The sequence below is a fragment of the Cupressus sempervirens genome, chromosome 5 (genome assembly GCF_028749045.1).
Source record: "Cupressus sempervirens isolate cs-2001-9-10 chromosome 5, ASM2874904v1, whole genome shotgun sequence".
NCBI lineage: Eukaryota > Viridiplantae > Streptophyta > Pinopsida > Cupressales > Cupressaceae > Cupressus > Cupressus sempervirens.
The window spans coordinates 908,109,588-908,134,234 of NC_143122.1; the positions used below are offsets into that span (position 1 = coordinate 908,109,588).

Sequence of the window (24,647 nt, forward strand, 5' to 3'; positions counted from 1 at the left end):
TATATTTTTCATCTGATTGCTTCTTTCTTCCTGTAGTTTTCATGATAATTCCTATCTGATAGCCTTTTGATTGTGTGATATTCAATATATATGTGTATTTTCAAAGGTTTTCCTCTTTTCATAATAATAGTTATAATTATATTATATATTAATAATATAGATTAATATTAATTATATATGATTATATATTAATATTATTTATATATAAGATTATGATAATATATGATTATATATGAATTTTAATTAAATATTATTTTAAACAAGGATATAATGTCATATACTATTGTTATTCAAATATATATGTATTAATTATTTATGACATATAAATATCTATATACAAATAATATTCATATATGTATATATGTATATATATATCTATGTATAATTAATATTTATATAACAATCTATTGATATTTCAATATGGTAATATTTATATGAATTAGTGAATATTATACTCTTATATATAATACTTATTTATTAGATGCCAGAATGGGGACATCACAGTTTTCCTTATCAATTATTACTGCATTCATACTTTCAGCAATGAGGTATTTTTTCACGAAATACTAAACTTCATCTTATTTGGTGTCACTGAATAGTTTCTTAGTAAGTCAGTTATTCCCTTGCTAAGCCGAGATTATTTATTTATGACAAGTCTATACATCTTTTTACTACTGTATGACAAAATTGAATTGTAATGCTGCAAATCTTAAGATTATTTTCCTCAAGTTATAAAAGCTGATTATATACTGGAATATATAATTTCCATACACTAGCTGAGTATCAGCAGAATGAGTTGGTTTACTTTGAGATATAAACACCAAGGACTCACCCGGCTAGATGGCCAAGGAAGTGGTGAAGAGGTGATAAAGAAATCTGCAATAACATGGAAATAGAATTAGATACAACAATTATATATTATTTAAAAAAAAAGAAAATCGTTTAATAGCTCATGCATGTTTTTATTTATTGTTTCCTTGTTGTCAAGTCGAGCAGTGGTGATCAGGTAATTAAACCCAACCAAAAAGCCTTGGCCAAGGTCGTTAAAGGGTATGTTTGCCTTCATAAGATCACTTGATGTCGGTAGTGCTAGTTATTTAGACATGTCTGTCCATAATTGTACGACCATTCTAAACATCGGAAATGCTTAAGTGGTAGGAGTGGTACTATGCAAGCTCGATCCCAAGGTAGGGAGGGCCTTTCTTTCAAAATAGTGTGGGGATAGAGATGCTTCGAGGTTGGGAGGTTAAGCCTAATTCAATGCTTCTCCTCTTACCGAAAGCTAAGGCTTGCACAACTAGTTAAAGAACCGCCAATTACTTTCTGTATGTTTTCTTCTTTCCATTCCTGTTATGCATTTTTATTTCTCTTGTAACTGATCATGTATTTACTTTACTATATGCAAGGGAAGATAGGAAATCGTTATTTCAGTTACTTCAGTTACTTCGGTTAATCGTTATTTCGTTAACTTCATTTAATCATTATTCTAGTTGAATGGTTATCTCAGTTAATCATTAGTAGTTAATTCAGTTATTGTCTCATGAAAAGAATTTAAGAATGTTTTGTTTCGAAAGTTGGTTGAAGAAAACTCTCTCATTTCTATGTCAAACCAGATATTAGTTCTTTATTTTGTTACGAAAATCCATTTGTTACATTGTGCTTTATTTGAAAGCAAAAGGGTAATACCTTGCAATGTTTGTTGAAAAGTACGACCTTGTTTATCACCATTCTTGGTGTTTTTTGAAACATTTGACTTGCAATGGAGGTTGGAAATCTTGACATTTCCTTAATGCACATTGTTTGCAAGGATAACAAGAGTTTTTAAAGAATGTTTGGTATGTAGTTGGTTTTATAAAGCCCAACCACATATTACTGCATTCTAATAAAATAAAAAGCCTTGAAATATGACATCTAAAGCCCCGTGCTGCCCTTTAAGTTGACATTTTTAATAAAGAGTCATTTCCAATATGTATAAGTCATGGGTTTTAGGCATTGCTTTCATTTCAAACATATTCATTTGGATTTCTTGTTTGTAACACTACCTATAAACACGATGATGCGCATTTAGAGCAAGTAAAGATAAAAAATGACTTGCAACTAGACTTGAGAATCTAACTTCTTCCTAGTAAGTATTTTGCATTTGGGCTATCATTTGACTTGCAACATGATTTGTAAACCCTGGATCAAGACAATCCATGGTTCTACATGAAGGTTGTCATTTTTGAAAAAGAATGCAAGCATGCTTGCAAATGCAACTACGAACCCTGATTTGAAGGTGGAATTAGTCTTTCAGCTTTATGGTTTTTAGCGTTTTGGTTTACATTTTTTGCCATTTGTTAAAGAACTTTTCAAGGCTGAAGATGCATTGATTGATGAAGGGATTTGATCCAAATTTTGTTTTCCCTAGATGCCTATATAGCCAAGATTTGAAGATGTATTCTTAGATTTGAAGCAGAGATTTTGGGGATTTCTTTCGTTCTACCTCTAGGAGACACCAAGACCACATCTTGCAGCGGCTCCTTCGAAGACCCTAGTCCAACCAGCTTATCACCTCCTTCCCTGTGGTTTCTCCCACTCGGGGTACCAAGCATGAGATTGACCTCTAGCTTGTGCGTTAGAGAGTGGTGAGGTAGCGCAAAGCTTTCATTTAGAGGCGACTTTCCTTTGCTAGAGTCATCAGGAACATTCGGAGATTGGTTGGGATATCCTCCCTTGCGGCCCATTTTTTGATCCTCGACTTTTCTGTGGATCGGACCAACTAGTGGGTGGGGCTAACATGTTCGGCAACCCCCACTACCTTTGCTTGCTTTGTTTGTTGTGTGGTTCTTTTGGCTCTTTTCTTTTTTCGTATGTTTCTTCTAGACACCGTTTGGTGCCCTTGCTTTGTACTGGGTTGTTGCTTTTCTTTCGATAAACCCTTAGATCCTTGGTTTGTATGTTGTTGGACATTAATAAATTTATCATATCTTATCTATCAAGTTCAAGGCAACATTTCATTGCTTTTTTGGTTTTTAAAAAGAGGCATGTCTTTCTTTTGTTGCATTTTCTCTGCATTTTTGAAGAATGTTTAATGAGCTTTTCTCCTTTTCTTGAATATGCCTAGGGTTTTTGTATATATGTTTATTTCTTTTTTTTAATGTCTTTTTCAGATTTATAAAAGTTTTTGTCTTTGAAAGTTTGAGTTTATTGTTATTGTTCTCATAACAAGACGAGTACTTCCCAAAAATAATACAAAAAGATACAAGTTTTGCCCCCAAAGCAAGAGCTTCAAAAATGCATGCTCTTCTCTTTTGAAAATGATAGCATTGGTCAGATAATTATGGATCATAATTATCAATAGAATGATATAAATATATCCATGTATATATATCAATAAACATTGTGCATATCAATATATACATACATACATTCTTAAATGTTTAACTAATATCATTATATTGATTATTATGTGCACCAAATCCTCATCCATACATTGATTGAATGATCAATTATTTTGTTCCAAGTATAATCTGGATTTTCTATCTGCATTATGATCGATATTGATCAAATATTATCATTGCAAAAGTATCGATGCCCAATCAATAGAGATAGCATTGACTAAGAATCAAAAACGGATCTGATTAGCATTAATCATTGGGCACTGTTATCTGTTTTGAATTGGTGCTTACGTTGCCACCGATATTGAAAGATGATCATCATTAGTGGAGAGACACCGCTATCAGGTAAAGCATCTCTACAAACTTACGTAAATAACCCAATGCAGATCGAATGTGTAGATTTAACGAAATCCATTAGTGCAAACAAAGCATTCGATTCATATATATTCAGAGAGATAATCATTAATCTATCATAACTAAAATATTATCAGATCAAGCCTGTATTGTGAAAACATTGTTGCATTTCCATTCTGATTATAACCTGCATGAGAATATTAATCAGTAAACATATTATTCGAGAGATAAAGAAAGATTGAAAAATATTGTGACGTCCCTATTCTCCGTATTTGGAATAATAAATGATAATTAAATACTGAATAAGTTATTATGTGCTTTATTATTAAATTAATTATATTATTAATATAGTATATTAAAATGATATAATATAATATTATATATCAATGAATGAATATAACACTAATATAATATTTAGTATTATATAATTATATTTAAATGAATAAATAAATGGTAGAGTATAATCCATTATTCATATCATATGATAATACTTAGTAATATATTAATCTAATAATATAATATTAATGGACTATAATAATTAATAATAATAATTAGTATATTAACATAATAGTAATAATAGTAAACAATATAATATTAATTATATATAATAATATGTTTATTAATAAAAATGTTAAAATATTTAGGCAAAAGTGTGAGCCTCTTAATCACCTCACTTAATAATAATTTATAAGAGTTGTGTCTCTCCATATTCTCCAATATTATATATCGGTGTAGAAATGCTATTATCAAAGAAAACTATTAAGAAATAACAAATGATATTTTTAAAACATATATACTTCTTATATTATAGTTCTTACATATATACTTCTTATATTAAGTATATATACTTAATATATACTTCTTATATTAAGTATATATACTTAATATATACTTCTTATATTTTTATAACTATAATAGTGTTGGTAAACAGATTTGTCACAGAAGAATTTGCCCAATGGAGTGTATGTGGCAAATCGTTCACAACAGTTGGATAGGCCTTTGATATCCGGCCTTCCTCTGCGTTTGGAGGGGCAGCTCCCTCGTAAGATATAATTTTTAAAAGGTTTTTCAATTAAAGAATCTAAAAATTCAAAATTTAAGAGAAAGTTGTGGAAGGTGAATGCACCACACACCCTCACAGCCTTCGGAGATTAACAAGATCGATAACAGAGATACTCGAGAACTACGCTTGAAAACAACCAATGTTATTAAGCACATTCATTATCATCCGTAAACATTCGCATAGCACCATGAGAATGTCCACTACAATGTATAACAATTCGGATTTTAAAATAAGAGGCTCAAATTAGATCTTATTTCATTTCCTTGCACCAAGAAAAATGATAGAAATTTTTCAATTCAGAGATAAAAAGTGTACATACTTTCCAAAATTTATCCCTAGATCAAAATTTCAGCATAGTGTTCCCTTATTTTTTTTCAACCAAAAAGTCCTTTTACAAAGCCAAAAGGTGTCCTTATATAGACATAGAGGTTAACAACTACCTCTCTGAGGTTAATAACCACCTCCAAAATACGAAATTTTGGAAGGTTAATTAACCTTAGGAAAATTAACCTAGTATGACTTGAAACTTAGATTTTACATCTTTCTCAAGAGGAAGACTGCATAATAAATCCTTGCTGATCTCTTTTTGATATTTGAATGATTCATTCAAATTACATCACTTTATTCATGAACGCATATCCTCCTTCTCATGAAGAGATCAAGAACATGTGGCGTGTACGAGTGCGTTGAATACTAACTTTATGTTTATGATCTCTCCAATTGTGCTTATCTTCCATGATGACATCTATTGAAACGCTGGCCTTTGTATAGACACAAGCACCAAAATTCTCATCTGTCTTGCAATTATCACATATTGTGTGAGAGTATCTCATAGCATTCCATTGAAACAATTAGGTGCCTGGTCTATAATTTGATTCATGCCTCTACAGGTGTTTGATAAAAGTTGACAAACTTTATGATTCATGCAATTACTGCATCCCCAAGAGATGGCATTTATTGACTCATTCCAATGCATTGACTTCAGCTACCTGCGCATGTCAGAAATGTGCCCTTCCTCTATAGTTTTGATGTCATTATACAATGGTGAACAAATTCTCACAATCCATCATTATCCTTGACATATATGTATCCTCCTTGAGACATTATTTCAGATATATTAGATGCTTTGTCAATATGGAAGGAATGTTCAATTTGTGGAGTCTGAGATTACATCTCATCACATTATATCTTCTACTCAAACATTAACATCCATTTGGTACCTTCTCATATTTTTCATCATCCTTATGGAAGAGAACACTTCTTCCTTCGTGTAACCCATTCAAAAGCTGTAAATGAATATACCTTATGCTCTGCTCATCATATTCATTCCATATCTTGTAATGATTCCCAATATGTCTCTGCAGTCTGTTTCTTCCATTGATGTTGAGTGTTTCAAACATCCGCCACCCGCTCCAATTTCAACACTTTAATATGCCTCACATAATAGCGCCTTCTGTAACAATGCTATGCAAGCCGACTCAAGGGTGGCAAATGAGATTTAACTCACTAGAGAATTTGAATGCTCTGTTCCAAACCTCATACATTAACTGTATATTCATATCTGGTTTTTACATAAAATATTCTCATAAAGACCGTGTGGTTTATCTTGCATTCATGATTGAGCATTAAATCAAACAATTCCCGCTCATCCTCTTCAAATTTAACTTCTCGAACCTTTACCATACCTGTGACTATGCTTGCATCATACGGTGGAAAACGGGTATGAATGAAAATTAAGTAGTGTGGTCTCATGTATGTCCGAACTGAAGAAATTAAAAAGATATCTTGCTCGGACATCTCATGCCAATTCTTACTCATTCCACTCTGCTCGTGCACAAACCTTAGACCAAAGCTATCGAATGGTTAATCAATCATAGTGTCTACTCAAACAAAGTTCGTTGTGCTAGATGCCTCATCCCTTTTATATGCAAAGCTCGGTAATAAGCTCAGAAAAGGTTGGTGAATTACACTCTGACATAAAGCATTTTTATGTCTTTTTCAACGTTGCAATTGCCTCTGGAATATTTTCCACATGCATCTTAATTTGCATGATAAAAGGAGATTCTCACACGACTTGGTGCGTTCATCCTCCTTGATTCCCATGAAATAGTTCATAGGCTTTATATTTTCCAACTTCGAATGCTCCTATCCCATGCACAAATAGAAGGAAAATCCTGGCGGTGATCCTTAGATGTTATAGCAATGCTTTTAGAGCATTTAGTCAAACACTTATTGTGCTTTGATCCATGAAAATAATGGAGGGGTTTGCAACCAGTTCAACAGCTATGGTAAGCCTTTTGCGCTGCTCTATTGAGAGGCCATCTACTCCAGGGTGACTGACAAGAGCATGTCTTAGAGGTGACAGCTCAACAAGTTCCATTACTTCCTCTACAAACATATTCTGTGTTTGTGCATCGACTTCTTGATGCGGAGCATCATAATAAAAATAATAAAATAATGGTAATATGAAATTGGCTGTCCTTAACTTGGAACCTGAACCAAACTATTATAACATTCTTTCTATCAATGAATCAATGAACTGTAACTGTGTTGGTAAACAGATTTCCAAAATCCATCAGCGTGTTACTTTTCTTCTGTAACTTTCAATATGCCTTCTATCTGGGCACCCACGTTGAAGAGGTTAAGAAAAACGTGTTTTTGGACATTATCATTAACCTATTGGAGAGGTTAAGAAAAACGTATTTTTGGTGGTTAACATTAACCTTTTATTTGGAGGTTAAGAAAAACACGTTTTTGAAGGTTAACATTAACCTTTTAAGAAGTTAAAGGTTAAGAAATACGTGTTTTTGGCGGCAATCATTAACCTTTTATATCTGGAGGCTCAGAAGTTGGATTTTAAAAATTTCAAATGCTATGCGGAGCTGGGAACAAGCCGGAGACGTGGAGGCTTAAAGACTTACAAATTTCACAAATAGAATGATCCATTTAAAGCTTAAAACCAGGCAAGTTTTAAAAATTAACAACGGCTTATAAAATTGAAAGAATTTTATAACCGGGCAACAAATAGAAAAGCAAGGGTCAACTAAATGTTTTTTTTAAAAATTATAATACAATAGTTTCAAAATCATAACAGTTGAGCCTGTCAAGATTATAAATCATAGAATTACAGCTTTATTGAGTTTTGAAATTTTTTTTAGCCAATTTGTGAAGATATTCCATATTTACAAAAGTACAACCGGTGAATCTGGATTCAATGGAAAATTAATCCAAGAGGGAATTCCTTGCTGGAATAGGTAAATTCAATCTGAAGCCGATATGTCTGCGAAATATCACAGAATTTGAATTGACATCTTCCATGTGCTATCGCGGGATTAGGGATCTGTTTGGCCTCTGCATGAGCTTCAAGAATGAACTATGACTTTCAAACGTAAGAATCAGTATCCTTTGGGAAATATTTTCCAGAAACGGCGACGTTGGTGTGCTTGTGAAGTGATTTTTTTATATTGAATATCACAGTTGGAAGCAGAAAATTCATCAGAACAAATGTATGCTATCTTGTGTATTAAATGGAGCCTTGTTAAAGCCGAAACGGCATTCTGGAGATACCTGGGAATTACGGGACGAAATAGATGTGGTGAGACTTGAGGAGCTAACAGCGTTGATGCCACAGAGAAGTGGTCTTGAGACTTAGCGTATGGGTTGTGGTTTGGGCGCATGAACATGATATTGAATCAGGAATCGAGCATGAGAGGTTGAGATAGTGATGACATGCTTGGGCTCTTGTGGGTTTCCTTGACAGAAGGGAAGCCACGTTGTTAGTGGGTATTGAAGGGGAAGGCTTGCGAAGAGAATAGCATATAACATTTGGTGTTGCCTTTTACGAAAAAAAGACAATTGAATATGAGCATTTCCATATTGAGTAACAGGTATTTGTACTGCTGGAGTTGCCATCACGGGAAGGTCCGTAGGGGTCAAAAAGAAAAAGGAAACGCCTCACAGACTCTATTCATTGCAGAAACAAACTATTGCACCATTTACTGAACAAACAAACAAGCCTGCCATCACAAAGAAGAGATGAGAAAAGATATGAATCATCGCAAGTGCGTAGAGTAGGAAAAGGAGGTAGGAAGGAAAAAGGGTGAACTTACCAAACACATTACAGCCGTCAGAATATTTAAGTACTGACGTAGCCAGCAGAGAATAGGAAAAAACATATAATCCATTAACAGCTTCATTAGAAAAATTCACAGGGCAGTACCGAGTATTGCATCAAATTACATAAATAAGCGATAGAACTAATACCCAAAACTGGAGAAAGCATGAGTTAGCGTCTACTGCAGATAATACTCAGCAATCAAACATACAATGAATTTCAGTTTTTCTACACTAATGGGAAACCGATATTCACTTCGAGACACAAGCCTCCGTCTCTCACATACTATCAACTATGCCAGAGTCTCCATTTGGTAATCTGATACGACTGGTTGATTTGACTCTAATCATTGTCAGGTAGTCATTGGAGATACGTGGAGAAAAAACATATATCTGACAGGGAGGTTTCAGAACAAAGACATCATATATCATATATAAAGTGAACGAGCAGCAGAGATGGCATATCGCAGGTGGTGATTGATGAAGTATGGACAATAGAGCAGAGATCAATAATAATGGTGATCGTCAAACATCAATTCAGTCAACCTTCAACCTTCTAGCCCGTGGCTATACAGCCACGAAAATGCACTTCATTTACATTGCTTTTTCTAACTTTTTAAAAAATTGACCAAGTCCTCTCCTTCGTATGGAAGTGCATTTTCGTGGCTGTATAGAGGTTGCCATATTCCTTCCCGCTATAGCGTTATCGCCCAGCACATAATACCCACCATCGCTGAATATGCTCCAAGGAACCAAAATCAATGGGGAAGATAGAGAGTGATCCGAAAATAGAGATAGTCAATGTGGAATTTGATAGCCCAGTCAGCGATTAAGACAACAGACCATTCAAATGTGGATAGGGGTATCTTTGCACCATGTACCCAAGGCATATGAAGCATTGATATAATTTATTGGACTATAGTATCATCATATGAGACTGCCGACTGTGTAGAAGAGCATCAAAATTATGGGAGCAAACTCATAAAAGACAATATTTAAGGATTCTAGAGGCAAGGACTTGCATGTACGCAAAGATCTAGCCAGCAAACCACACGAGAATGATTGTTTCCAAGAGAGAAATTAGAATTGAACACCATACCGGTAAGAAGATCAAATAAGAGACTAGAATAAAAAGAGTAGCAGATCTGTGATTGGAAGAGAAGATAGACTAATATTAGTTAATTATTATAAATCGGAAAATCTCCAGAATTCATCAAATCAACAATACATGTCGATGACCTTTTCATAAATATAAAATCTATTACTATTGAAGGAGATCAGACATATATGAAAAAACAAGTTCTGTATACTATTTCTGAGTATCGCAAATGCGAAAAACATAGCATTGGAAAAGAGGATAAGGATGCTAAAAGTAGGATCATCAGTTAGGAAGAAATTCTTTTAAAATTAATTAAAGAAATTGGTCCCTGCAAAGGTTCGTAAGGAATATTAAAACATTATTGCTTTAGTCCCACTTATTGCTTCCAATGCATGCTCAGAAGTAAAGACAATGGGGATCTCAAACAACTACAAATAGGAGCCAGTATATGGAGAACAGAAGCTAGCATCTCCAAAAATATAAATACAGCTGCTATTTAAGACGAAGGATATTGCATGCAGGGGGGAACATTAAGAAAGGAATATCTCAAAATAACAATAAAAAGTTATCATTATTAAAACACCAGGAGGACCCTACAAAGCTGAATATGTATTGAGCTACAATTTCAGTACTTATGAATTATAGAGTCAAATCTATATGCATTGAGTATAATATAAATACAAGGACAACATATCGACGTAAAGGCGCTTAGGAAGAGATTTTGTTGCACATGACATCTACTATAGTAGGAGGACAGTGAGATTCACTGTAGTATAATTCCTTTGGGGGTTAAGGCAGAGATTCAAATATCTTTGAAGGGCTTCAATATAGGCATTTTGTAGAGAAAGCCAAATTGAAGCAAGGTAAGGATTAAAATACACAAAAATACCACTTTCATATGGATTGAGTCACCACTTTGCATCGTTGCCTTTGAAAATATTATATTATTCCCCAAACCGATCTCCCTTGGATTTCCTCAAATGAAATCTTCTCCCTTTTATATCCTTGAAAGTTGAATGTGAGGGACAGTCATGTTGAAGTTTTTGAACCAAACAAAGAGAAAATAATCATCAAACACAGAACACCAGAGATGCCCTGGGAAAATCCTCCTACTCCAGGGAAAAACCCAGTAGAACTAAAAGATGACCCTTTATTGAGCTCTCAAAATCAGTACAAAGATTTCTCGCTTACGATTGAAGGCATTAAAAACTTCCAATAAAAAAACCTTATTTATTTTATCCACAGATTGAACTTTTTACAGAATAAAGGCAAATGTTATGTCTATCCCAGTGTCTCATGGATACTCCTGATATTCAGAAGTTTTACAAAATATATATCAATCGATCATATTCGGATCAAACATTCTTAAGAAACAAAGAGCCCTGAACAAATACACAAAATTCTGTAAAGCAATCTTCATGCATATACTCAATATTACTGAAAATGTATATGCCAGACTATTTGGTTTCTCATACTCAACCATAATGACCACACAATAGCTGAAGAGGGTCACATGGAATGCCAAGCGATGACTGTTACAAGCATCGACCATCCTCCCATAGCATTTATGACAATAATCACGAACCATCTTTACTCAACACACAAAGAATTCTCATTGCCAAGTCATATCTATGGTGCCACGCCACCGTATTCCCAGCGGTTTAGAAGTGATGAATAATATAGAAGAGGCCCGAAGATAATAAATAGCCTGATCACGATAGAAAGTCCACAAAGGCTCATAGCTAAGCGGTGGTGGTTACAAAAGGAATACAATACGTTGACAGCAATAGCCAATACAACTTCCAAACATGTACATAGAGAATTAATATGATAACATCCATAGCCAAGACATAGTCTGCACTAATGATGATAACATGCTCCTGCACAGTAAGGAATATTATTACCTGCACCTACAAACAAAAGTCACATGTCTTCATAAAGGTCACATCCCTTCATCATTGCTGCCCCATTGAATAGGTTGTTTCCTTATCTGCTTCCAATTCCTTTTTTCTTATGCTTTCTTAATTCCTTTTCTTTCCCTTATTTCTTCCTTCCTCCATGGATCTTCTCCCAACTGAAATTCGCTTCTCTTCCTTTTATATCTCATGTTTGAGGGAGTAGCACTTTTCATTTCATGCCATTTTACCATTCATCAAACGTAACTAAATTTTAATTATATTAGCTTTTTTTTGTTCTTTATTACTTTTATTTACTATTATAATTTATTAATAAATCCTATTTCAATAAGGGAAGATATCATGCTGGTGCTTGTGCATTTGTGCATATGCATGATGTATATATTTATCTATTGGTGCACATGCATGTGCAAGTGTTGGTGTGAGGGTATGCACAGGTATGTGGGTGTTGGGGCGTGTATGGGTCCACATGTCCTTGCATCTAACATGTTTGGGTGTTTTGTGTGAGGAGGTTCATGTGCATGTGTTCTTTTGCACGTGCAGCATAAGTGTGATAGAGGTCTTTGTGCCATGTTTTTGTGGTCTATTTAAGAAAGGTCTCAAGATTTTGGTTTTAAGAGTGAGGATCAAATTAAAAAATTAAAGCAATTACCTCACTTTGTTAACTATATTTGTCTCTATTATTTTCAGGTTCCCAAGCATGCTGCATCATCAAGAGAAGAATGGGAAGCACAATGCCAACATTGGCCAACGGCATACCACCCAAACATATGGTATGTGGTTTTTTGTTGTGTGTATTACTTTGTTATAAGTTCTAACTTATTAAGGTATTCCTTTTTTTGCTTATATGATGCAAGGGACATAATTCTAAGTTCTCATTGAAGACAGTATTTATGATAAGTATTGCTTGTTTGAATGGTTAGTAGAGTACTCCAGCTGTGTGTTTATTATGATTTGCTAGTAAGCTTTTGGTAATAAGAAAATATTAATCGAGTAATGGAATATCTCTGAAGACATCATACATGAGCAGTATTTGGCTACACAATTGACCTTTAATGTATATCCAACATAATGGGCATGAAGCAAGAATAATCTGTTAAACTCATCTATCAATTTGGGCATGAAGCAAGAATCATCTGTTAATTGACCTTTCTCATGTATATCTAGCGATCTTTTTTAAACATTGTATTTTGATTAATTTTATTCTAGGTTCTTTATAATTTACTTTCTTTTACGTATTATTTTTTGTGTCATTTACTTGCCACATATCTATCTATTGAGCTGATGTTCTCATGTCCAGTGTCTTTTGGCTAAGATTGGGAAGTTGTTACTTGTGTGTGGTGTCAAAGCAGTGATAGCCAAGCCCTTGAGGAACTTACTGGAGAGGAGGTTAGCCTAGCATGCTTCTTTATGAAAGCTGCAATAGAAAATGCAAAGCTTGCACAGAAATGTGGCCAGGTACAATTGTCATGATTCTTGTTAGATAGTTGTTTTAAAACTGTTGGAATATCTGATCATATATAAAAGCATAATTTTCGTTTACACTTCTTAGGCATCATTGAGATTCAGTGTGCATTTGCATTATACATAGTCTGTTAACCTTTTTATGTTTTTCTCTGGGTGTATAATAAAAGCGTATTGTCATTGAACCATTACTGCTGTAGGCTGTAGCTTTCTTATGCGTACTTTTAACTGAGATAGCATATGGGTTGCTCTGGGCTCTATTACATGATGTATATGTCCATCTGATTAACAGATTTTATCTGCTTATAGACCTTATTATGTCTGCAATGATAATAGTGTAAAATTCGAGTAGATTGTGCTATTATGGTATCAATTTTTGTTGCCTTTCTGAAGATTTGATGATTACTATACAACCCTTTTTACTGCCCAAAAGAATAATACATATCCAAATGTGCACACAAAGCTATTCCATTTGAAGAAATCTCCTCAAGGCTTAAACTAATAAGATATCTGAAGCCATATTATACTGTTTTCATGTTTTTCTATTGTGCAGTTGGCCAATGGAGCAGTCATTGTTGATCCTTCACTTAGAGAGATAATTGCTTGTGGTCATGATCAAACTGGTTCTTGGCAGATTGCCCCTAACAAATGCCTCACTCAAGAATGTCATCCAAATATAAAAAACCAGCTTGAGGGGACTGTATCTCTACCTTGTCATAGTGTTGAGACTCAATCAGAACACGTGGGACTGAACAATGCAGAACATACAATAGATGAAAACATAAATTTGAAAGCATGTGATTCACTAAATGTGTTTGCAAAAGATGGCGAGTGGCATCCATTGAGACATGCGGTCCTTGTCGCTATTGAAATGGCAGCTAAGAGAGATAATCAATTATTTCCTGATGAAAGATTTTTGCCTGCTGAAGACAGCTCAAAATCTGACTTGCCACCTTTGGTGTCAGGGTTTAGTATAAAACGGCAAAAAATGACAATATGCAAGGTAATTTCTGAGAAAACATTTGATTATTTGATCATTGAATAATATTAGAGAGTTTAAACTTTAAATGTTAAATAGTCTATTCAAATGGTTCTTAAATTGCTCTGTTTAACCTGGTAGCTCATTTACTAAAGGCTAAAAGGTGACTAGCTCTTGCACCTATGTATCTTTCCTACTTATTCTAGATGTTTCTAGGCTTTACTGAAGGTACCCTGATTGAAGTTACTTTGATAGAGTTTAAAATCAACTATTCCATCATGTGTGGACTATTTTCTTATCAGAGCTAGGAAGACAAACTTGCTTAAGCTTTTTGTTTTCTGTAGCTATGATTTAAATTTCCTCTTCTTTGCGCATATGAACGCTGAAGATTTTATAAAAGTGGCACATATTACTGCTATGACTATACAAGCCTAGGCAACTGAATGCTACTCTTCAATGTAATCAACTTCCTAACGGGAAAGAAAATATGGGATCCACTTTACTGCATTCTTGGCCCCCAGTTGTCTCTGCTAGAATAGGAGAATTTATCGGCCTATCCCTACCAAGGAGTTCTCTGAAATGCATTGTCAGATATCTTTCTGGCGTTTTATTGTTTAACTGATGTTCTGACTTATAAGCTTTGATGTTACAGTCTCCTAGTATTTATGTAATCCTTTGTTTGAATATGGATACATGTTTTCTTTTGTAACCAAATTCCTTGTGGCAGGATTCCCTTTTTCCAGGCTGTCCTTGGGATACTGTACCACGATGCATCTAATATAATATTAAATTTAATTGTCTATTGACAAAACAATCACAGTAATCGTTTCAGCGATATGATGTCTCTTAATTACATCTTCTGGTATTAATGCAATGTGCAATCAATGTACCTGTTTGCTTGTCATGCTGCATTTCAGCTCTTATCTGCCTTTTTTGATCTGCATAGAACTATGTTACACTGAGTTTCCCACTGTCTTCCTGTCCCCGGTGCTGCCCCTATTTGTGGGATGCTGCTATTTAGGGTGGAAATGTGTCCCTGATTAAGCCTGGCATAGAATTGTGACTACTGAAGTATTCCATTCCTTTGGTAAAAAAAGAGATTAAAATGATTTCCAGCTAGCTTATTATAATCTTCTTATACAAATATATGTTAAGTCTACACATTCTTATAAACTTGTAAATAAGATGAGGTAAGCCTCTTCTGGAGACATGCAACGAGAATACGTCCAATTTTAGGGTTGGGAAATACACACTCAAAACGAATCACAATGATTACATGGGATTATAATAAGGGTTGTGTTGGGAGTGATGATGAGGCACCCCAAGTAGTCTGTACCTGAAGCCCAACAGCAGGAACTTATCCTTTGTTGCCTCATGTGATCCTTAACCATCATAATGAGGTGACGAATGTAGTGAGGAATTTACACTTCCCTCCATCATGTCAATCTTTCACATTGTATGATAAATTTACTACAATAATTCATCAATGTAGAGATATTAGGAGGGCTGCAATAGCAGGACCTTATCCTCCTTGGCCTCATGTGGTCCTTAATTGATGATCCTTAATCATCATCATGAGGTAGCCTCATGCTCCTTAACCATCTTTACGAGGCACCATATCTAGCGGGAAATCCAAGTATTCAGTCATTTTTTACAATCAGATATAAACATTATGTATTTGCATCTATATAGAGTTATAATTGCATATGTGAATTTATCCTTTTATACTGGAACAATTAGAGGTTATAGATAAATCCTTTGGTTGTATGCACTATTGTAAATTCTAAATAATTGATGTGTTTCTGCTGTCTTGATTGATGCTACTTGCTTAATATATATGTTTTCTCCTACTGATTATTGTTGTTAAATGGTTGATTGATTTAATGAGTTTGTAACATACAAATTTTCTAGACTGAAATTAAATACTATATTCTGAAAATAAAGCAGTTAGGAAATGTAATACACATAACCATATTACTGAAGTAAACATCTTAAATCCATTTCATGTGAAAATAACTGAAATACTGATCAACTAACTAACTGATTTCTATAATGATGCAAGAGAAACTAAATCATTTCCATTCATTCCATAATATATATACTAATTACAAGAAAGCAATTGCATGACAAAGATTGGAAAAGGAAACATACAAAAAATCTGGCTGAGATGTCTGATGATGTTGTGCAAGCCTTGGCTTTTTGGTAATAGGAGAAGCATTAGCTTAGGCTTAACCTCCCAACAACCGGCCCCATCAATCCCCACACAATCTTTAAACAAGAAAGACCCTCCCTACCCCGGGGTTAGGCTTGGGGCACTGTTAGTCCAGCCATCCAAGCATTACCGGTGTTTAGAATGTCCGCTCAATAATAGGCGGGCATGCTTGATTAATTGGCACCACCGACATCATGTGATCAATGGAAAACAAGCATGCTTTTAAACAACCTTGGCCAAGGATTTAGATGGGTTTATGATACCTGCTCACCACCGTTCGACTTGATAACAGGGCATATAAATTGGACAACATGAGCTAGCTTGGAAATCTGTAGTAATTAACTATAAAATTTATCATCTATGATAGTTCTAATTTTCTGTTCTTCCTTGCAGGGATTTCCTTTACCTCTTCACCCTCTTTCATTGGCCATTCCAGCCAGGGTGAGTCCTTGGTGTTTGTTCAACTTGTTAATCATGGAATTCTATCCATTAGCAAGTGCACTGCTGGCATACAACTGATGCAAGGATGAAATTTCAATTTGGTAACATGTCGTTCTTATGATTCAAAACCATACTTGTTTAAATCAAAAGACAATCACAAACGTTTTAGAAGGGAAGGCTTGTTCTTTGTGAGAGCCACTCATTTTATATATCGGTCCCAATCTGATATTGACAGTCTGCATTTGATCTTGAAAGAAATAAAAGAGAATTGGTAGAACATGAGCTGAGTGCATATAATTCAAATGTACAATTGATGCATACTTTAAAGAGGGATGAATGCATGATTTTGCTATCAAGGAAATACTTGCATCAATTTATAGCATGAAGAAAGAATGTAAATAACATCAACATAACCTGAAACGAATACTTGGTGAGATTCAGGAAGTCTTTGCCAAGCGGCTCAAACTGTCCTGACTGTGAAAGATACGGAGAAGCCCACAAATAAAAAAAATAGAGGTATGATGTTCGGTGTGATGGAGTCCAAAAATTTTGCAAATCAGGATCTCCATTTGTGCATCCTCTTTAGACTTTTTGCGATGCAGCTAAGGCTACATTTTATTTTTAGACCTTGCATATCCTAACATTTTTATTCTTAGGTCTTATTGGTTGTTCGTTTATGAATGTTTGTAGCTTATTTTGACTCGTTCTAGATTTTATCCAGTATTTCATATTCAACAATGTGCAAAAATGCAACAAAGGCCATATGAGAAGTATAATTTGTTTGCATAATCAAGAATGGGCGTGAATGGTACTGAGAAGGGTCCGAGTATGCCAGTACAAAAGACAGTCTGCGATGTGTAATGGACTACAGAAACTCAACAACACATACCAAGAAAGTTCTGAAGTGGCAAAATCTTTGCGTCGATAGGTGTATTATGTATACATATTAACATCATGTCATATTATGAGTAAGAAATTCATATGTGGCTTATCTTATATCATAATTGGATATGGAAACCATGATAAAGTATTCAAGATATGATTATATTTTAAGAATGAAGCCAACTTTGTATTTATATTTTCAAACTTTCAAGAGGTACAATTGCCCTTCATACAAACAGTACAAATGAGTATGTTGCAACATCAGTGAAGCATGATGATTCAGATTATGTATCAATTCCAAGGATGATGACTTCATTAATTGTTATAGCATCCTTATCAGTGTGGTAGAGCAAGCTATCACCAAACAGTTTGCTCTCTCATGTATTGAAGATGTTGCAGATAATGAATATGAGAAGATACAAAAGTTTGACAAAATTTACATACTGTCTCCATGGAAAGAATATTTTAAGAGACCTCCTCGTGTGGCAAGTAATTTGTAAGCCTCAAACATATATTCCTACATGCATTGAGGAGCGTTTTTCAAACAGGGAGCAAACATTAAGAGCTAGAAACGATATGTTCAATGAGTGAACAATAGAGAAAAATAAATATACAAGCTTCATGACCTGGAGGCTAATGAAGAAGCAAATTGAAATATTTACTAATCTTTAATGCAAACATAAATCTTAGCATATTTCAAAGAATGGTTTTGGTGTGAGTTATAGGGATTTCCAATGCCTTTTCTACGCTGTGGACAAGTAATAAGATCAAACAACATAATTGGTGTAGAAGATGTCTTTGAACTTCTCCTTGTCTGGATTTTGCATTTAAAAGTCTCTTGCATTTGCGGCTCTGTAATTGGAAGCATTAAAAACCACCATTGTATTTTAACAAACTAAGGAGACTCAATTGAATTCTTGAGAAAGGAAGTTGAAATCACATTGTTTAGTTTTTCATGAATGACAATGTTAGATTGGGTTCATTGAAAGACAATACTTGACATTCACGTATACAAGATTGCCTAAATCTGGGTGTATATTAAGACATTGCCAATGAATCACGTTACTCCCATGCCTTGGCAAATACTTACAAATTGAAAGTTGACGGGGAGAGTGATAATAATTGAATATTCATTTTTTAGACTGCAAAGCTGTATTTGCTGTGAAACATGCATAGGTGTTGTGAACCTGATTGTAGCAACATACCCAAAGACAACTAAATGATGCCAATCATTTGAACATGAGCAGAAGTAATAAGAGGGCCTTGACATAGAAGATCCCATGTCATAGTGATAGCCAAATGATGTGTAGATGAGTACAACTAATATGAAGGTACTCGATTGGCGATACTTCCATTTCATTGGATTTCCAGAGGTCGTAACGTCGAGGAAATAGAGAATCCAAGCATAGGCTTGAAACCAAAACAAAGATTCGTAAAGACTGACATAGAATTTTAGTCACAAAGGCACACACAGCCTCTTGGGTGATTGTTCGATGTGCAGAAGCACAAGATATGAAGCCTGTACCCCCATCTTCATTGACGCATAGAGTGCAAAAGATCTTCGGGCACCCACGGAAAGGGAAGATTTTTTAATCAAGCCAAAGAGTGGGGCCATGTAAAGGTTTGGAGTAAGAGGATGCATATGTTGAATAAGTTATTAAAAACAAATATGCCACTGCTTGGAAATAAAGTTCGCACAACTACGAAAGTGTTGGTCATATTAAGCCTAAAGTGTATTAAATTTTTTAGATTGGTGGTTATTTGTTAGCAAAGGGCATGATGGTTTGTCCATGCCTTTTCATATGTTATAAATAGGAGATAGAAAATCAATTGAAGGGATATACAATTCATATACAATTTCTAAATTTTTACATATCCAAGTTATATGCATTTGATATATTGTCTTCTTCTATTAGCGAAGGTTGAGTGATTGAACAATGCCCGTGGAATTGAATTATTCGGTGAATTTTGTGTAGACCGGTCATCTGTAAGGAGTGTGTTTATTGCGATTTTATTTCCGACATAATTATTTATTTTAAATTTCTGAGTTGAAATATTATGTTGTCCTTTATAAATATATATATTCTAATTTCTATAAATATTTTAATAGTCGGACAAGTGGATTGGATCATTAGTGCATTTTAAACTTGATAAATATAGATATTGTGAAATATTTAATTGTTTTTGTATTTATGTCTAATTTGTCTCCATATCATAGGAGTTAAAATGCATTCTAGGTTAGTTTTAAATTGCTTCCATATAATTGATTCATCGCGTTTGAATTGTTAAAATCGTTTATAGTTTAAGTACTTTGAACTTTATAAAGTTGTACCTTTCAACTTATAATATTGACTTTGTTTGCCCATTTAATTAAGCACTGGTCATTATATTACTCTTGATTCGCGATCCATACGCTGGCAATCATTTTCATATCTTTTCTTTGAAGAATTAATATATTCATTTGTTGCAATCATCCATATTTATTTAAAGCATTCTCCTATTTATATATCTATTTACTATTCTTAATTCATAGTTGTCAAATTTGAAGTTTTCTATAATTCTTGCCATTTGGGAAGCTTTCATTATATTTGCGTTCCAATCAATCTGCTATAAGTGTGTTGGACCTAAGTGTTTTGTTTAGGATCAGGTGCACCCGCCTTGGCCTTGCAGAGCCAAAAGCGCAAGGGATTTGGATCGCATCGATTGGTCCCGTCAAGTTGGCCATAACTAGTTGGATATCCTAGCATCGAGTTGGCAAGACTCGTAGGATTTCAATTTGCGGTTTTTGGAACCAATAGATTGGCGACTCTACTAGGGATCAGTTTAAAAATAAAACCCTAAGAGTTTCTGATTTTAGATTAGTAAGAGTTAAAGTTTTATTTGGTTTGTTACTCGTAATTTTGATATATTTGATATCTCAGTCAATGAGTTCTTTACATTTATTAAAGTACATTTGATATTCTTAAAGATTTTGATCTTTAACGATTCTTTGTTTCCTATTACTTTGTGAAGATTTGATCTTGTAGAAGCATTATATATCTTTTCTTCAAGTCTTTGCTACAGGTTTGACCTTCGATGAGGTGTACTATACTAGCAAGAAGAACTTAGATTCTTCTAGACAATTTATTCCCTCTATTTGGAGGTGGCGACTCTATTGTGTTTTGATTGGTACTTAAACAAAAGGAGTGCCTGGATCATTAGTGACTTTGTTGAGGGAAGTGACTAGGAGATCATAGAGATGTACGTTTCTTACTCTTGAAAGTGCGGACATTGTTATTGCAAATTGTTCCAACCAAAGAAAAGGAAACAATATCTTCCAAGTGAAGATAGACTATTGGACTTGGGAAGATTCAAATATGATCGTAATGGTGTATATTTAAGACCCTCACTTATTGCACCCAAGTTCTATGGAGATGGCAGTGAATATGCTCTCAATCATTTGAATGCTTTTTACGGATTCTTACATGCATACACAGTGGATTTGTAAAGTCAGGCAATGAGGATTTTTGTCAGAACCTTGAAGGATTTTGTGATGCAGGCATTTGATTTATTGCCAACACAAAGTATTTCATCATGGAGGGAGTTGAAGCAGTGGTTCCTTGCTATATTCCATGATTAAGAAGAAGAAAATATGTATGAAGATCAAAGTCACAACATGGAAGAGAATCCTGACGTGTCTCCACTTGATGCCCTTTTGAATTTGAAAAGAGTTGAAGGGAGTCTTCAACGCATTTGTTTCCGAGGATGACAAGCATTTATTGTGAAATATCACCAACCATCATGCCTCCACACAAGGAAATCATAAGAAAGTTATGTGAATTAGGAGTCTCACCAAATTACCCTGACTTGAAGTTTCTTTTTTCAGATAATGGAAGAAGGTGGTGACAATGAGGAAGAATGCACTGATGTAAGGCAAGAACATTATGATTTTTCAGATTCAAATGAAGAAGAAATCTTCCAATAGTCTAAGGAAGAATCCATTTGTAATAAGACTTGTGCGACAACAAATGACAGCAAATGCGAAACTGAAAAGGAAGTTTATGACCAGACAGAGAAAGGCCCTGAACTTGATGATATTCTCATTAAAATTAAAGAAAATCCAAGTTACTTATATCCTTTGGATGCATTTCTGAACTTAGAAAAACAAAGAGAAGTTGTAGATCATTTAAATGAAGAATACATTAATGATGAAATTGGCACGAAAGTCACTGATACCAATGATCATGGGGAAGATGATCTTCTTAGCGTAGAGGCGATCTCTAATTTGCTTGAAATGGAATATCACAAGTGTATTAAGACACATGCTCAATTTATTTTCATGTTTTATCAAAGTAAACAAACAAATGATTTAGTGCATGCACATCTAAGTTTTGATGAAGTCAATGATCGACCCCAGAAAGATGAAGTATTTGAAAAGGACTTTTGCAATCATGTCAATCAGTATCATGAAGAAATCTTCTTTGAATGTGAATCATGTCTTATAGATGAAATAGGGATGTACCCAAGGAAAGAAGCATCAAACCTTATGAATGATGAGCACACACATTATGAGAAAGATAACATCCTTAAGGATGATTTTGAAAATAATGGAAATCATAGCATATATGGAGAAATATATTCAAAGGAAGAGCCATTTTCCAATCCATTTTATGATCAATATTAGCATTAAAAATATAAGATGAGATGGAATCGGATGTACATAATGTTGGTAAACAGATTGTTCTTTCTGATTTAAACTCTTCAACGCCCTAATTTGTGAACATCTGATTACAACAGTTGGAAAGTCACTTCTGAAAGGACTTACTTTCCTTTGAATTATTAGGTATAGCTCCCTATTGCCAAATTTGCAATTAATTTTGTTTACTCCTAATCTAAATAGGGTATGTTCTTAACTAGAGAACAAGAGAGGTAAACCAAGTCAAACCTATACAGGATTTAACTCAGGCAAGAAATGATATTTTGAAGGTTAATTAAGTTTATGAACTCACACATCTTATAAACTCATGGTTAATATGTACTAAGGCTAACTGATCTATCTAGAAACTAAATTGCAGAGAGAGAGATTAAATTGAATGAAAACATCTAAAGGATCTCTTTTAAGCCTATAATGACAGTACTTATCATATTCAGCTTGTTGTTTCAAAACAAGGGAATGAAGCTTCGTTTGTTCCTCGTTTCAATCTAGAATAAAGAGAAAACAAGCAATTAACAATTAACCAAAATGAAATAGAAAATAATTGATACCAAAATACCATTCAATTGACTTTGCAACATCAAGTACTTTAACACCAAAAATTCGCACCTTTTATTAATCTTTCATTATCATACATATGGGATTCTGAGATGACTGTTACAATGGAAGTTCAATTGGTTCATCTCCTCAAAAATGACAAATGGCAAGGGGCCAAATTATTTATTACAATGATTACATAAAAAAAATGAAAGGGCAGAATATGAATCACTTCGCCTTCTTTCCTTTTTCTGCCTTTGCCGTTAGGCTTTGGCGGCAACAATGATCAGAATTAGCTCTTTGTGTTTATGGATGTGTACATTAGTGTATCTCAAGAGCCATTTAGAATGCTCTCAGGCCAGATCTTTAACGACGCCCAATTGATCTTGTAATTCTTCCATGGCCACATGCACGCATCCACCAAGCCTCTGAAGCTCGGAGATTCTGTCCTAGTGACTAGAAGTCATTCCTGTCAAATCATCTATGAAATTGGAGAAATTTGTCTGCATGACAATTACTCCAATGATTTCTTTCTCTTGCTGTATGCAAACCTCTTAGTAGTTCATAATCTCTATCTTGCTCCTTTACTTTGACTTCAGTTTCTTTAAGTCCCTCCTCTGCCACCATGATCATTTCGGACTTGAACTGCATGCTCTGAAACCACTCAACTAGGGGCTCATCTCCTTTAGGTAAAATCTTTGCTTCAACAACCTCTTTTACCTTCATGTGGATGATCATCTTCAACAAGGAAACACAATCATCGCTCTTGGCTTTCTCTGCAACCAAGGTGGCTCTATTTGATGATATGTTATCTTTCTCTATTTCCAATCGTAATATAGCATTACCAATCTACTCTATAATGGAGAGTCCTTCCGCCTTGATCTTCTTGCTCCACTCTCTATCGATTTGCCCAAAATGCTTATCTTCTTGCAGCTGGGAGATAAGTGCCTGAATGTTTGCAGCGGTGGCATCTCTAGTAATGGGCATCTCAGAGATGCTTGACAAAGGGGTGACTAATTGCTTTATGAAACCATTCAATTCTTGTATTTCCGCTTTCATTCGAACCTTTGACAACTTAAGGCTTTCCAACTGGCCTTCGATCACCTCATTTGTGGACTTCCACAAGCTAACTTTGGTATCGTGTCTGGCTTCCCCAAGATCCATCGAATGCATGGCGAAATCATCTGTAGTCATATCCTCAATCTTTCCTTCTTTAGTAGGTTTTGCTATTTCCATTGTCAAATGCCTTGTTTTAGGGTCTTGTCCAAGGATAGACAAGGTCTTTTGTTTCTCAACCTTAGTCAATGCAGATCTAGAGCGGACAACAAGGAATAAGGTATCCTTGTTGGGAGCACCTTCATCCTTCCTCTTTCTCTTCCTATCTAGAGTATCTTCCAACCATGAATCAATGCCTATTACCTTTGAAGCCGTCATAAGAATTCACATCATCAGGCAAATTTTCTACTCTTGGGAGACTTGGCCATAACTGTAGAGAAGCTAACATGTAAATTAGAAAG

The 24,647-nt window shown here is 34.6% G+C and overlaps 1 protein-coding gene across 12 annotated transcripts in view; it reads left to right on the forward strand.

The window, feature by feature from the left end:
• EMB2820 (Cytidine/deoxycytidylate deaminase family protein) overlaps positions 1-24,647 on the forward strand; it is a 146,309-nt gene that overhangs the window by 84,838 nt on the left and 36,824 nt on the right. For 7 of the 12 annotated variants that reach the window (XR_016365079.1, XR_016365080.1, XR_016365081.1 and 4 more), the window contains 3 exons: positions 12,613-12,695; positions 13,272-13,380; positions 13,940-14,389. Coding sequence is in view for 3 of the 12 variants with exons in the window: in XM_089832884.1 (XP_089689010.1) it covers positions 12,613-12,695; positions 13,272-13,380; positions 13,940-14,389 (642 nt within the window). In the remaining 9 variants the exon portion in view is untranslated. The remainder of the gene's footprint in view (positions 1-12,612; positions 12,696-13,271; positions 13,381-13,939; positions 14,390-24,647) is intronic. The other 5 variants (XR_016365083.1, XR_016365084.1, XR_016365086.1 and 2 more) reach the window with 1 other exon arrangement.